Here is a 15,047-nt window from a genome sequence, read left to right on the forward strand (position 1 = left end):
ATCACAAGTTAAACATTTTCTTTTTGGATTCATGAATTCATGATTTTGCAAGTAGGCAACATAAAATTAGCGGATTCTTTAATGGAGTTCAACAGCTTTCTGTGACATAGGGTTGTCCCATAGCCTGTAAGTCTATGGTTTGTCCGCCAGGGGCGTGTTGCCTTGGAGAGGGAGGGTGGGTGCGTTCCCGCAGCAACAGGGAAGATGGCAGCTCTCACATCTCTCACCCAGGTAAAGGCGCAGCAATTTAAAACCACACATCTAAAGGCTAAGATAATTAATAACATTAAACAGTATGTCGTATGTAATGCCAATGTATTTCAATTTGACTCTGAAAAAAGCATGAGCTCGCTTTGAAATACAGCTAGAAATAAAGCACTGAGTTGGTGGATTAAGGCCTATTGCACTTGCAGTACCGTTATGTTGCGGGCTGGTTAGCCTCAGCTGATACTAGCTAGCCGTGTAGCTAGCTATTTAACCGCGACCTACCTTACAATAAACTTACCAATTATACATTTAAAGATTATAAGTACCGTGTTCACTGTATACAAAGTTAGGGGCAGACCGCCATGCGGACGTATATTTAATAAAGCAGCAGAAACTCTGATAACGTTCAGTCCTTTAGCTAGCAAACCTTAGCTAGCCTAGCCCTGATGCCAAGTAGTGTGATGATTGAGATAAACATGCTCGTGAGGCTAGAGCCTCACGAGCTGGCTAACTCCAGGCTAACTCCAGCTAACCTGGGCTAATCTCTGGTTAATGATGCTGATGTGAGTTGGCTCCTGGTAGTCATGTTCACTGGTGACCAAGTAAATGTTAAGGCTGATGAGCAGAGCACCCACGGTCGGGATGGTCTCGCCTACTTTGCTTGCGCAGCAGTCATATAATATGGCAGTGCAGTTGGTTTGTGATATCTTTTTTAATGATTGGGAGCAGCAGGGCTCGGGCGCGTTAAATGAGCACTAGTCTCTAGGCTTAGCTAGCTAGTTAGAGTCAGTGCGAACGCACAGGGTCTATTTTGGTAAATTGGGCAGCTCATTTTAAGTTTTAACGTAAAAATGAAACTACACTGCTAACATGCATTCAATACTTACTTTTATGGGTTAATTTATTGTGCAATAACATTCCCTCTCTGCCCCAGTTGTCAAGTGGGAACCCTGTATATGAGAACTTTTACAGACAGGTAAGATGATTAGTCAAAGTATAATAAGTGCAACACTAATTTATATTAATAACAAAAAGGGCAATTCACATGTTTGAGTGAGTATACAAATATAATATAATATTACAGTACACTCAGACTGTGTGTGTTTGCTTTAAGGTGGACCCTGGGAATACAGGGAAAGTGGGACCAACAGAAGCTGCCTTGTTCTTAAAAAAGTCTGGACTCCCTGACATTACATTGGGAAAGGTAGGTTGTGGCAAAAGTCACACTGTTTTTTGTGTACTGGCTGATGGTGTCAATGTTTCGTAACATAGAGTTGGAGAGGGATGGTAGGTTTGTTTCACACAGCGGTTGGTTGCAGTTTATAGATCTCACCTGGTCTTGGTACAGTTGTGGATTGTGCGCAGAGCCAGATTAGCCATTCACTTTACCCCTGGGCAATAACATTCATGTGCCCCTCCCGGAAAAAAAGATTGCAATATAGTCACCATTATCAAGTGTATTTTAATAATAAATATCTTATTAAGTGCATTCAATAGAAATTAAACCACCATCCACCATTGTTCATTATGGCTTTGTTGAAAAAAAACTGCTTACTTGTAACTTAATCGATTTAACGCAACCAATATACTACCAGCTGGTAGTTATTGGTTCTAGTAAAATAAAAATCCTTGTGTGCATCTCTGTATAGTCATGTTTTAGTAAATACAGGCCAACCTTTCCCACTAAGGCACAATTGTGTTATGGCTCAATTTGATTTAGCTGATGGACCTTACATACTGGCCTTGTTTCTTGACTTTAAATATACAAACTGGTCCACAATATCTTCCTAAACAAGACCTCTAACAAGTTCATGTTTGATGGCCGGGATTGAAAGTAAAGAAAGCTGTATCTGTGACATTGTGGTCAGAGAGTCTGCAGTTATTAGGGCTGGGTCGATATGCTTTTGTCCCTATTTGATTCTTTCACGATACATGGGTGCCTATTTGATTTGTACTGCGATTCTAGAAGTACTGCAATTCGATAGTCCGACAAGTCTGACGTTTATTTCATTTGTGAAGAAGAACATAACATGGATATCCTGCCTTTTCTTCTGTATCTCTGTTTTGCCGGAAACAGATATGATATAGTTGCCATCAGCAGTACAGTATAAACAGAAAATATTTAGGTGAATTATTGGTAAAAAAAATAAATAAATAATGTTGATTCTAGGAAAACAATGGTTTTTAAAAATCGTCGCCAACAAAAAAAAACTATGATTTTTGACCTAGTGGTTATGTCACTCTGTATTGACATAACCACTAGGTCAAAAATCCAGAAGAGTACATTTTGCAATGCTCATAAGAGTAAAAAGTGACAGCACCAATTGGAGCAGGGTATCTGCACACTATTATTACCTAAAAGGGTTGGCAATGCAAGACTATCTGAAAGGTGTTGCTTGTAGTGACAAACTCACAGAGCATTAGCTACTCTGCTGATCCCCTCAGCTCTACAGAGCGTCTCAGCTTCTTTCAGCTCGTTGTTTTCATTTTACGGCATGCACAGCTGTACATCTTCACTGTTGTTTCACTCACTGTGGACAGACCTACATTGCATCTTTGGACATATTTCCTAAGTCGCCTATGTACCTCATACCTTGGTGTTTCACAGCTATAAGCACTAGCTGCTGTTGTTGGGATTCCTCTGGGGAGAAGATGAACAGATTATTGTTAATGCAATTAGAGGGACATTGTTACCAATGGACTGTAGCCACAGCAAGCGTGTCTAGCTTTTGTCAAGACATTAAAGGCACTTTACTCACATGGTATTTTTCCGTTGGCCCTTTTGGCCACGCAGAGTCAAACCATGCCACACTGATTTGTGTTTCCATTATTAGTTTAAATGCACCGTGCTGTGCAGAGTTGCCAGTCATCTCCACAGCGCTGTGTCAGTGATTGAGTAAGGTCTGGCTCCACCACCTATCTATTCTGGGACAGGGGGAAAACGCTTTGTCCTTTTTTATATGTCCTTAAACCACTTGAGTCAAACTCAAGGCTTGCAGGCTAAAGCCGGCCCCTTTCAAATTTTAATCCGGCCCACATAACAGTTTCGGTTCCCAATACATTTTGGCCCGCCTGTGGTGTGTGCCAAACCAAAAATATGGGAAAATGTTTAATAAACTGACACATAAGGGGCCAGACATGTGCAATGTCAAAAAGGTTCAAAAACTTAAACAAAATCAATATCAACAAAAACATGTTTAAACAAAAGAAAAAAAGAAAAAATGCTTATGAACTGTCAAATCTCTACTAAGAAACAACAAATGTCAAAGAAAAAAATGTTGAAAGCATCAAATGCGTGAAATTTTTTCCAAAAACCCTCAAACGCATCGAGCGCCAACTCAATTCTGGATTGGCCAACGGCACATTCAAATCAAATCTGTGATGGAGTGTGGAGACTGAGTTGGATATGTAATTGTAATACATATTTTTATGTTCTACAGGAAGAGAAAAAAAGCAATTTGTTAAAAAAATACTCAAAAACTAATATTTGACAAAAGAATTGTGTGTAAAACAGATAAATGAACAATTAACAAAGGGACATGAGATCCGATCTCACTCTGTCTTTAATGCTGTGTTTTATGTCTTGTGTTTCAGGTCTGGGATTTGGCCGATCCCGATGGCAAAGGCCATCTGGACAAACAGGTAGGGGACAGATGACTTTTCATGCAAAAATACTTAAAGACAGAAAAAGTCCTCCACAGGTTGATCTAATAAGATGACCCCTAGTGTACTAATGCCCTAAAATTTGTTTATGCTAGCATGTCCAGTTCAAATAAAAGTGAATGGAAAACGATTCAGGATTCATTTTAAAATTCTTTCATTTGCTTTTGAAGCGTTGAATGGCCTTGCCCCACCTTACCTCTCTGAGCTGCTGCACCCTTTCACTCCCAGCCGATCTCTCAGGTCAGCTGACCAGCTGCTCCTGATGGTGCCTAAAGCTAGGCTTAAGCTCAGAGGGGTTGTTGCCGTTGCAGCTCCAAAACGTTGGAATGGGCTGCCTCTGCACATTAGACGGGCCTCCTCTCTGTCTCCTTTTAAAACTCTTCTTATAACCCACCTCTTTTCTGTGGCTTTTAACACCAGGTAGAGTGTTGATTGAGATGTGTATACTTGCATATTTTTACCATGTGCTGGCAGTGCATTTTAGTTATTTCATTTTTTCTATTTATTTTCTATTTATTTTATTGCTTTCATCGTTATATTTGGACCTCTTCTATCTATTTATTCTGTATTATCTTTTTGACTGAAAACCGTAAACATTATAGGCAGAATCTCTGACCTTTCACTAACACATAAATCACCCCGGGAAGTGGTCGGTGATTTGCATTGCGGAGACATTGAAAACGCGTTTTTGTTTATTTCTGTTGTCATTTTCACCCGTAACTGTAACATTTAAAGATACACAGGCTGGGTTTGAGTCCAACCTGTGGCCCTTTGCTGCGTGTCGTTCCTATTTTCTCTTCGCCCCTTTCTTGTCTTCAGCTGTCCTATCAATTTAGGACAGCTGTTTATACTGTTGTTCTGATCTATCTGACCGTTCTACTGTGCTTTGCTACCGTCTTGGATAAACCAAGTCTAGCGTTGACTACAGACTGCTAGTTTGGGCGGTGTCATTTTCTTCAACAGGCCTCCAATTGGCCTTCCAAGCTAATGTTAGTTACAGTGTTGACATACTGTATGAAAGCATCAAACATGTACCGTATTTTAGATGAAGGAGATTAGAGTTTGTCCAGTTGTTCCTCGTCCCTGTTTGCGCAGCACCGTTAAATTGTGTGTACAGGACGCAGGTTTCTAATCTGAAGTTATTGTTAACAAACATTATGGAGTGGTCTATTTTTGTTTTATTTGATATATGTAAATTAAGTAAACTAATTAAGATTTTATTTTTCTGACAGCTGACCCTCGTTACCCGATTAATAGTCTATATCCTTGACATTTCACTTTTGGGATTGTTCTGCTGGATGCATGTATTTTGGCCAATGCCTTTCTCTTTCTGTGTGTTGGCGTTCTAAACTCCGGTGGATTTCTGAGGACTATGGTTACCTGCTCCTCAGATCTCTGCAGGGTAAATCCAGACAGCTAGCTAGACTATCTGTCCAATCTGAGTTTCTGTTGCACGACTAAAACAACTTTGGAACGTACACATGTTCCACCAAAACAAGTTCCTTCATGTTGCTCCCTCGGGGACATAGCACCGTCCAAGACGATTGTGACTGGTTTAAAGAAATGCTAATAAACCAGAGCACGTTTTTTCCCCAATCTGGAATGTTGTGTGGACTAGCCAGACCCTCCTCCTCCGCAAAGTGAAGGAAGGTCTGGCTATGCAAGACTACAGTTCACCCATCCGGAAGGCTCTGACATTGGCTACTTTCTGCGTTCCACGGACAGCTGCGGTCTTGTACCGGTTGCACAGCCACGATGTTGCAGCCACTTTCCTGGAACCGCTTGCGTGTCCCTGAAACAAGTCCGCAGCTGTGCGTAGAGCATACGTACGTCCGAGCCTGTTTCCTGTGCACCCACCTGCGAGGTAGCTGTGTGTCTGCCTGGCATACTGGTGTGTAGGATGGCCTTTTTTAACCCACCAGTCCTTTTCAATATTGTGGTGTGTGTCAAAACATTATTTTTTAAAATATATATATTTTTAAACTGTTTTACTAATAGTATTCATCGGCCAAAATTGTCATTGACGGTTAACGGTTAAATCGTTAATTATAAACATCCATCATACAATTTCTTTTCTAAATTTTCCTTTTTTATCAATAAAATCAATACGTTCTATGTCTTTGAGTGGCTACATCAATGTTTGTTATCTCAGCTAGAGAAAGAGAAAGACATGATGGGTAATACAGTGTGTTTTCTCTCCCAGGGGTTTTACGTAGCTCTGCGGTTGGTGGCCTGCGCTCAGAGCGGTCAGGAAGTCAGTCTGTCCAGCCTCAACCTCACAGTCCCTCCACCCAAGTTTGTGAGTGTGACTTCATCATTAAAGCTCAAATCCACGTATTCTTTGTGTATATATATATATATGTGTGTGTGTGTGTATATATATATATACAGTGTATATATATGTGTATGTGCGTGTGTATATGTATATACAGTGTGTTAAACAGTTTTTTCAGAACCTTGACATTTATTTGGAATTAAAAAAAACCTGCATCCATTTTTACTTTATAATAATTTCTCTCATTATTCATTATTTAAATAAACCCTTTCTGTAATTTTCATGTCATGTTGTAATGTTAAAAATCCTTGTATCAAAAGCTCAGTATGAGAGAAGAAGATGTGCGTTTAATCCAGCGGATGGATCATGTAACAGTTCTTTGAGAGCCATCTTTGTCTGATTTCAGAAGGACACCAGCAGTCCGTCGCTAAGCAGCACAGTTTCTGCATCCGGCGAATTACACTGGGCTGTCAGGGTGTGTTGAAACACCACACACACACACACACACACACACACACACACACACACACACACACACACACAGATAGAAAGATAAGAGTGAAATTCAATTTCCGCTATTCATTTCCCTATCTCATTTTTTATAGTCCTAAAGACCATTTTAACAATTAATGAGTATTACCTAGATTTTCCCAGAAGACATTAGCCATTAATATCCATTATTAGTTAAAATATTAACGTATGTGCTCCCCTTTTTGGAGCTTGATGCCAAAATAACAGACATTGCATATAGCCTTACTAATACATAATTTTAGTTTCTCAAAGTTATATTGGTATTAGTGCAGCAGAGAGCACTGACAAGTTCATTTTTTAGATCACTGGTGTATTTTTTCTTTTGTAGCCCGAGGAGAAGAGTAAATTTGATGGGATCTTTGAGAGTTTGGTTCCAGTCAATGGCCTGCTGTCAGGAGAGAAGGTCAAACCAGTCCTAATCAACTCCAAGCTACCTCTGGATGTCCTCGGGAAGGTATTGACTTAAATTTTGGTTTCTCATTACAGTGAGTCATAAATTACGCTTGTTGCTCCCATGATTGAAGATTAAACTAATTAAGACTGAACTTAAATGTGTTCTGTTTCCCTACAAATATAAAGTAGCATAAATATCATGGTGGTTGGTAGAAGTGTTATTTTTAGCAATAAATTGTCAAAGAACAGTTTTTTTTCCCCACAGTGGATTTATAGTAATGAAGTAAAATCTGTAATAGTTAGTCACTCTTCTAATAATGTTGAATGACCTCATGTCTATGTCTTGCTGATAGGTTTGGGATCTGAGTGACATAGATAAAGATGGCCACCTGGACAGAGATGAGTTTGCAGTGGTGAGTGTTATCTTCTTTATTGTTACTGTATGTTGTTTTGATTCTCTATAGCCTGATAACTGTGTACAAGTTTACACTCAGTTGCCATCACAACATTGTAATACTGGGTAGGATGCTCCTTTTCCCCCAAAACAGCCTGAATTGCTTGTGGCCTCGATTCAACAAGGTGCTCCCAACATTACTTAGCACTAGAACCGCCAGAGCCGACAGCAGTTAAACATTGTAATTGTTACAAGGCTAAGCTAACCTAGGCTCGTAGCACAAAAACACAGCTACTAAAGGCTAACTTAGCTTGTAACATTAATCCCTGTCTCCTTTTCCTTGCATGTTGCATTTAAATTAAGTGTGAGACCTAAATTGGCATGGATGAGGGTATGCTTTATACCTAAGAGGGGTTGTGCTGTGTTAAACTGTCTCACCCGGCTGCAGTTTTGTTTGCCCTCGGTCTGTCCTCCGTTGGGAGGCGGCTGTTCCGATTCACTGCTCCTCTTCCTCCACCAGCTATTTGGCCGGGTCAGCCCGCTCTTCTTTGTCTTCAATACTGTTGTCTGGGTAGAAGCGTGTGGTTTGCCGCCGTCAGCCTGCAGCGGGCTGCCTCCGTGATTGTCTCCCTCAGCACACAATCTTAATCTGAATCTTTACACCTTTCATTTGGCCGGGTCTTAATCAGCATCACACAAACACGCCCCCCCTCGTATGACGTATCAGTCTAACCCTGTCAATCAACTAACCACGCCCACTGCTCCAAATACACCAGACTGATATTATGACATCATTCAAATATGTTACTATTCCCTTATTGTTTTTTTGCTTTGTTCTCTGCCCTGACCTTTCCTAAATACCTATTTTTCACATACCTATTTTGCACATGCCTGTATTGTAATAATGATTGAATAACGTTTAGAAAACCAAATAGATTGTGATTGGTTTGAAGAAATGCCAATAACGTAATGTTGTGTGGACTAGCCAGACCCTCCTTCGCGATGCTGTGCAGGAAGGTTTGGCAATACGAGACTATGTCAACCCTAAGGTCTCCTGCACACCGCCTGGGTGGCGTAAGCCTGGCGTTTTTGTTGTCTTTTCTTTGTCTTTGCACATCAGAAAAATGCTAGTCTTGTCTTGTACACATGTTTTTCATTGATAAAATGACATATGGAGAGAGAGTTTTGTAAATTTATGGCACTCAAGCAGTAATATACATCATTTTAAACCTAAATATATACTGCTTTGATAACAGCAAAGACACCGTCGGCAGTATTGACGGCAAAATAGGCAACAGAATATTTCTGTATTGATGCGATATTTGAAAATCTCTAATTATTGATTATTTTTTAAATTACATTTATATCTGCATTTTTTTTTTGAATAAACATCTTATCATATTTTATTTCGCCTGGAAGCGCTTCAAACACACTTGTTGCTTGAAAAATAGGCATTCTAGCATGCACGCATTTTCTCAAGCTGCGTCTGAGACATGCGTGTCACGCAGGCAGTGTGCAAGCGCTAACCTGTTAACAGGGGAGCCAAAATAAAAATGGACACGCCACGCAGATGACACGCTCACGCCAAGCAGGCAGTGTGCAGAAGCCATAACCCTTTCCCACTGCTGCTGAGAAAAATACCAGAAGAAACACTGCTCAATATTAGAACTTGTGTCTGAACTAGGGGCTAATAATATAATAATAATACTAGTTTTCTAAAAGATACTGTATATATGCTTCCAGTAAGTATGCATTAACAGCAGAATGTTCTCCTCTAGGCCATGCACTTAGTGTACCGGGCCCTTGAGAAGGAGCCTGTTCCTGCACTCCTTCCCTCTGCACTCATCCCTCCATCTAAGAGGAAGAAGAGTCTGGTCTCAGTGGCTGGCTCTGTGCCTGGAATACCTGCAAGCCCCCCACCACCAAAAGACTCGCTACGCTCCACACCCTCCCACGGCAGCATGAACTCACTCAACAGCACCGGCAGCCTGTCGCCCAAACATACACTCAAGTCTGGACAGGTAATACACATTTCATACTCTACATAATATTATACACACGTACAGACACCTGATGAGAAATCAATCCACAATGAGAAATCACATTGGTGAATAACATTTCTAAAAGTTCATCTCTTTGTGGGCAATTAAGTATATGACAACCAGTGGAGGACCATAGTATCTAGACACTAAGCCTGGGGTCTCATTTATAAAACTGTTTGTAGGATCCATACTAAAAGTGTACGTACACCCAAAAGCCAAAAATGGTGTACGGCAAAAAAAATTCTGATTTGTAAAACCGTGTGTATGCACATCTATAAGAAATGTTCCCTTTATAAATCACAGCCTAAAGAAACAAGGGGTCCGTCCGTCTCAACTAACGTTACAGTTCGGAGCCGCAACACTGGAAACGTAACACTAGTCTACTACAGAAGTCTGTGTCTGATCTAACGTCATTTCCACTGATTTAATTGTTCTTCGATACACAAAGTTTGTTGCTACTGTGCGTGACCCGCAGGTCTGATCAATTTATCAAACAAACGAGCTGGCCCCGCTAGTCGACCACAACCTGAAATTTAGAGGAAGCAACATGCAGTCACTGTCATCCACTTTAGCCTGGATTGATAGTTTTTATATGAATACAATGGTGTCATGCTACTCAACCAGCGTATTTCTACCTAATTGCTACCTAGTGGGTGTAATCTTAACTTGAACAATGTAAATTTATTTTCTGGTTCTATCTATTTTTGGGTTGAATACTCACAGTAGAGCCCTGCACTACTGCCTGCGTGCGTGCGTGAGCGCGCGCGCGCTCACACACAAACACACTGGACAGGTGGTGTCAAAGGACTTGGTAGAACTAGAAATTAATATTGTGGGTAAAATAACAAATAGAAAACATTTTATATGGATTTGGATCCAAAAGTGTCTGTGAGCCAATAATCATGTAGCATACTTGCGTGTAAGAACCTAAAGTCGCTGGCGATTGGCTGCCTAATGTAACCTAAAACATGTCATGTGAAGAGATTTCTGAAGATACTTGCAGTCGCACATCTGTCCTCTCTGCATTTTGACAGAGAGTGGATCTCCGACACACGCACACATGCTCAGAGGTGCGGACGGAGTAAACTCAAGAAAACTATGTTGGCTCTGCAGTTTAGTTGAAGTCACAGTGAGTCACGGTAATGCTAATAAAGTGGTTACAATTGTGGTTACAGTTTTTCAAAACTTCACGCAGACAGCGTTTGCTGCAGAATATTAATGGCGAGGTGAAAGCGCTTGCGGTGCTGTTAACATTACACTTCCTCTGAGACAAGCAGGCACAACAGTGGTTTCTGTGCCCTGGTGACTGACTGACAGGCTCTGTCAAAACTGGATTATCCTGATCCCATCAGTAAGGTGGATCAGTTGTGATTTTTCGAACCTAATTAAATCAGTTCTGTTTTTAAAGTGAATGATCACAAAATCAGTGTTCACTGATGATTTATACATTTCTATATATATTTGAAGCATATATGAAGCATGTCACAACTAATATATATAATACTATTGGATATTATTTTTATTTTTTTATTTAACATAACAAAATTAAGTAATATAAAATGTTTCTGTTTCTTAAAATTAAAACAAACAATGGTTATTTGTGGCCACTGGTATTTTGCCTACCTGTTGTTCTTTGCAAAGTCACTACACTACACTGTTGGTTCTATTTAAGGCTCTGGTAAACAGGATTTGGTAATCCTGATATTTGGATCACAGTGATCCAATCATATGTTCCTTTATAAAACTGTCATAAAAGTAAGTTGGATCAAGTGATCCTGAAGAGCAAAACATAGGATTTCCAAATTTGCATCAATGTGATCCAGATGAAAAGTTTTGAAAAACTGGGCCCAGGGCATAGAAACCACAAACTTTATTTCTACGGCACCTTTCAGCAACAAAGCAATTCAATTACATTCCTTTGCACTTAAGTTAGTTCTTCATTAGTTCAATGTTGACAACAGGGCAGTCACCAACTTTATTGTTAAAAGTTTGTGTGTTTGATGTTCACATTCCTTTGCATTTTTAGTTAAATATTAGCCTGTACACAATGTCATTTGTTTGTTTATTATTTATAATATGTTCATGTTGTGGTGAAAAGGTTTCTCTTTTTTGTTAATTTTTTTCAAGTTGGGATTAATCCTGAGTATCTGACTGGGGCACCACCAACCACAACCAGTGTTATAAATGTTAATCTGGTAACACTGCTCACTCAGAGTAGTGATGGCCAAATTAAGCTTTGTGAACCAGTGTCTTTATTTTCTGAGCTCACTAGATGGCGCTCTTGGTTTAAGAGAAACACCTAAGGCATTGCATTTCAGTATATTCTCTACCAATTGTTGAACAGAGACCGCCATCTAGTGGGCTCAGAAAATAAAGACACTGGTTTGTGAAGCTTCATTTGGCCATCAGTACTGTGAGTGAGAAGTGTTATCAGATTTTTATTTTATTTTGAGAACTGTTTTGATTCACAATTAAAGTGGAAAATAAAAGTGTAGTGTTTAATGTTTTTTTGTCGATGTTAAAATGGATTTTAAAACATACGGTATCAAAAAAAAGTATTATGAACCGGCATCAAAACTGATGTATCGAAATTTTTGAACAACGCCCAACCCTTCAAACCTGAACCAATACATACGCTAAAAGTTTACTAATATGCTCTTTTGTATTACACACACTAAATTGTTTTATTGAGACTACATAAATCTCCATCTCTGTCTCAGCATTCACTGAACTGGGTGGTTCCAGTGTCAGACCGTGGTCGCTATGACGACATCTTCCTGAAGACAGACGCTGATCTGGACGGTTTTGTCAGCGGACATGAAGTAAAAGACATCTTCATGCAGTCTGGACTTTCTCAGAACGTCCTGGCCCATATATGGTAGGGACTCAGACAGACTTACAATCATGTTGCATACCTGACTTATTTCTTGGCTTTGCATCACTAATAAGTATTTAGGGGTTAAGTTGTAACTAATGGCTTATAATTAGTTATAAATCAGTTATAAACCAGTAAGAATAAATTTGTTCCAGATTGTGCAGTGTGTCGGTCCAGGGGTTTTTCACAATCTAACCATCCGAAAGTTAGAGCTGGTATCTACTCTTACAAAAATAAAGTTTCATGATCTTCAGTTTTCAAATAGAGGGTCAGCATTTATATAGCGCTTTTCTACCTTCTGATAAAGTGCCTCATTCACCCAATTTTGACAGCTATCATTGAAGGTGCCAGCCTGCCATTGGGAGTAACTTGGTGTTCAGTGTCTTGCTCAAGAACTTCCAGCTGGGGAGCAAACCACTTTACCTTCTGAGCCACCCCAGTAGAAGCCTGATGAATTTAACATGCAACTGTTGGAAGAAAGGCTTGTCTACCCCAGCTTTAGATAGGTGGGCCAATGGGTTTCTCAGTTCTGTGCACAGCTGCTAGTTAGAATGAAATCTGGTTGCCATTGGCATGTTGAGTTAAAGTGGCTTGCATATGAGTCTTAAATGCATTGCCATTTTTACTCTGAAACACAATTAGGTTTACAGGTGCTAAATTAGTAGCAGCATTGTCCCACCCAGCTACAGGAGACAGTGATTTAAGAACTAAACCCTGGTTCTTCCTGAAGAACCTAGTTTAAGAAACCTAGCAAGTAATTTCTGATCTGGTTCTTTTATACTTTTGAAGCCTGAAAGTAACCTGACTAAATGCTGGGAATTTAGCCTTTGGCAAGTTGTCAAAAGAACTGCCCCATTTACTGTTCATGCCCACTAAAGCAAAGTCATTCAAGTTGAGAAGTTCAGGACTGAAATCTTTGTCAAATGCTAACAGTGGTTTAAAACTGAGTTCAATAACCCAAAAAGCCAGCCCTCAATTTTGACACCAAATACTCAGATTTCATTAGCTTTTATTTTCCATTATGCAAGTTAAAGACACTGCCATCTTCAGACTCCAGCTTTCATCTGGCTGTTGGGTGGGAGGGCCTTTCCCAGGTGGATCCCCACAGTCAGTCCATGCTCCTTGGTGGACTGTTTCTCATGGATCTCAGGCTTCAGTTGGTAACCCTTCTCACCATCAAAGCAATCCAAGGGAGTAAAGGAAAGTGGTTTCTCGCTCAGGAGGCCTTGCAGTCTTTTACGCCAGCCTTCCAGCATGGTGCTGCGTACTTCAGAAGGAGTGTAAGCTGGAGCCCAGAAGATCTGAGGAGCCAGAACCTGGAAGCCACAGTAGTGCAGGATGCCATTCTGCAAGAGAAACATTAAGTAATCAGTTTCCATCTGAAAGCTGTACTTTAAATCCAAAAGACGCAGGCCATCTTTACAAGCCATGTTTAAAAAAAAAAAAGTTACCATTTTCTTTTGTGATTTAATTTTGAAAATTAAGCCATAATACTGCCATTTTCTGTGACACTTGCTAGTGTCTTTTCCCTTAGTGAAAATATTTAAAAAGTGGAAGGGCGGTCTGACAATTCTTAGTTTACCCCCCCATTTCCCAACTAACTGGGGCTATACAGTTTAATGCTTTGAGTTAAATCTTGTAGTACCTGTAGTGGCCACAGTGTGACATTCATGTCTCCATTAATGCCATTTGCACTGAACATTGACTCAGAAGACCCAGTGGTGAAGGACAGCATGACTTTCTTGTCCTGTGCAAAAAGCCAACAAATTTAAAGGCAAATCTTTAGACCAGTAGTGCCATGTACACCTCTTGATTTTTCCCTTACCTTGAAAATTCCCTGACTGTAACGCTTTTCTTGAGTGTATGCGTAGCCCAGTGTTAGCACCCGGTCGATCCAGCCCTTCATGATAGCAGGAAGGGTGAACCAGTACATGGGGAACTGAGAAGTAGAGCTTAAAGTTAAAGCAGCAACAATTCATTTTCTTTGTCATGTGCAGCACTAGAGTTTTTTTGGCAGCATCTATGCTAAATGACAAGTTTAAAAATTATACACTTTTACATTACTTTATGGAAAGACCCCTCTGCAAAATATGTGCAGTCTTTGACTAACCCAGGGAAAAGACTTAGGATTTAGCTTAGTCTATAAAATTGTGAAATGTGCATTTTCTAAATGCCCAAGATGACATCTTCACCACAAGATTCAGAATTTACTTTTAGACATATCCAATTCAGAGCTCAATAGTTGGCAATTGACACTTGTTCATCTGAGGCGTTAAAGTTATGTAGAGGGCTTAATCACAAAATACATTAGCATCACTAGACTACCTGAAAAATGACGAGGTCTGCCTGAGTGAGTTTACGTTGTTCCTCAGTGATGTCAGCAGACAATTTTCCCTCCTCCCATGCCAGTTTAGTCTCCTCCGCATAACAGAAGTGATCTGCATTCTTAACATCGCCTGCAGAGACAAAAACATTTAATATCTCAAGATTATACGCCAGCAGAATTTTTTAGATTACAAGGAAAGTTATATACCTGTGATGTCCTCAGCTGTAGCAGTGGCTTTAAACTTCATAGCATACAAGTCAGATACTTCTACTGTGCAATCTTGAGCAGCAAACACTTCCATGGCAGCATCTTTAGCTGCAGCGTTGAATGAGCCAGAGCTC

General features: G+C 40.1%; 2 protein-coding genes across 10 annotated transcripts in view; one reads left to right on the forward strand and one right to left on the reverse strand.

The window, feature by feature from the left end:
• The first annotated feature begins 157 nt into the window (after nucleotides 1-157).
• The window catches only part of LOC116695118 (epidermal growth factor receptor substrate 15-like 1), a 61,812-nt gene continuing 46,922 nt past the window's right edge, over nucleotides 158-15,047 (forward strand). For all 9 annotated transcript variants that reach the window (XM_032525180.1, XM_032525185.1, XM_032525181.1 and 6 more), the window contains exons 1-10: nucleotides 158-231; nucleotides 1,142-1,183; nucleotides 1,322-1,411; nucleotides 3,802-3,849; nucleotides 6,074-6,169; nucleotides 6,552-6,620; nucleotides 7,005-7,130; nucleotides 7,423-7,482; nucleotides 9,242-9,484; nucleotides 12,226-12,383. In XM_032525180.1, the coding sequence (XP_032381071.1) occupies nucleotides 205-231; nucleotides 1,142-1,183; nucleotides 1,322-1,411; nucleotides 3,802-3,849; nucleotides 6,074-6,169; nucleotides 6,552-6,620; nucleotides 7,005-7,130; nucleotides 7,423-7,482; nucleotides 9,242-9,484; nucleotides 12,226-12,383 (959 nt within the window). In that variant the 5' untranslated portion in view covers nucleotides 158-204. The remainder of the gene's footprint in view (nucleotides 232-1,141; nucleotides 1,184-1,321; nucleotides 1,412-3,801; nucleotides 3,850-6,073; nucleotides 6,170-6,551; nucleotides 6,621-7,004; nucleotides 7,131-7,422; nucleotides 7,483-9,241; nucleotides 9,485-12,225; nucleotides 12,384-15,047) is intronic.
• Nucleotides 13,358-15,047, reverse strand: LOC116695121 (NAD(P)H dehydrogenase [quinone] 1; the record flags this gene model as incomplete). Its single annotated transcript, XM_032525195.1, is given in 5 exon segments — nucleotides 13,358-13,726; nucleotides 14,026-14,127; nucleotides 14,206-14,319; nucleotides 14,706-14,836; nucleotides 14,914-15,047. Coding segments are annotated over 5 exon segments (781 nt in total), but the record flags the coding sequence as incomplete, so codon positions are not given.

This window comes from Etheostoma spectabile, chromosome 9 (assembly GCF_008692095.1).
Source record: "Etheostoma spectabile isolate EspeVRDwgs_2016 chromosome 9, UIUC_Espe_1.0, whole genome shotgun sequence".
In the NCBI taxonomy this organism is placed as follows: Eukaryota; Metazoa; Chordata; class Actinopteri; order Perciformes; family Percidae; genus Etheostoma; species Etheostoma spectabile.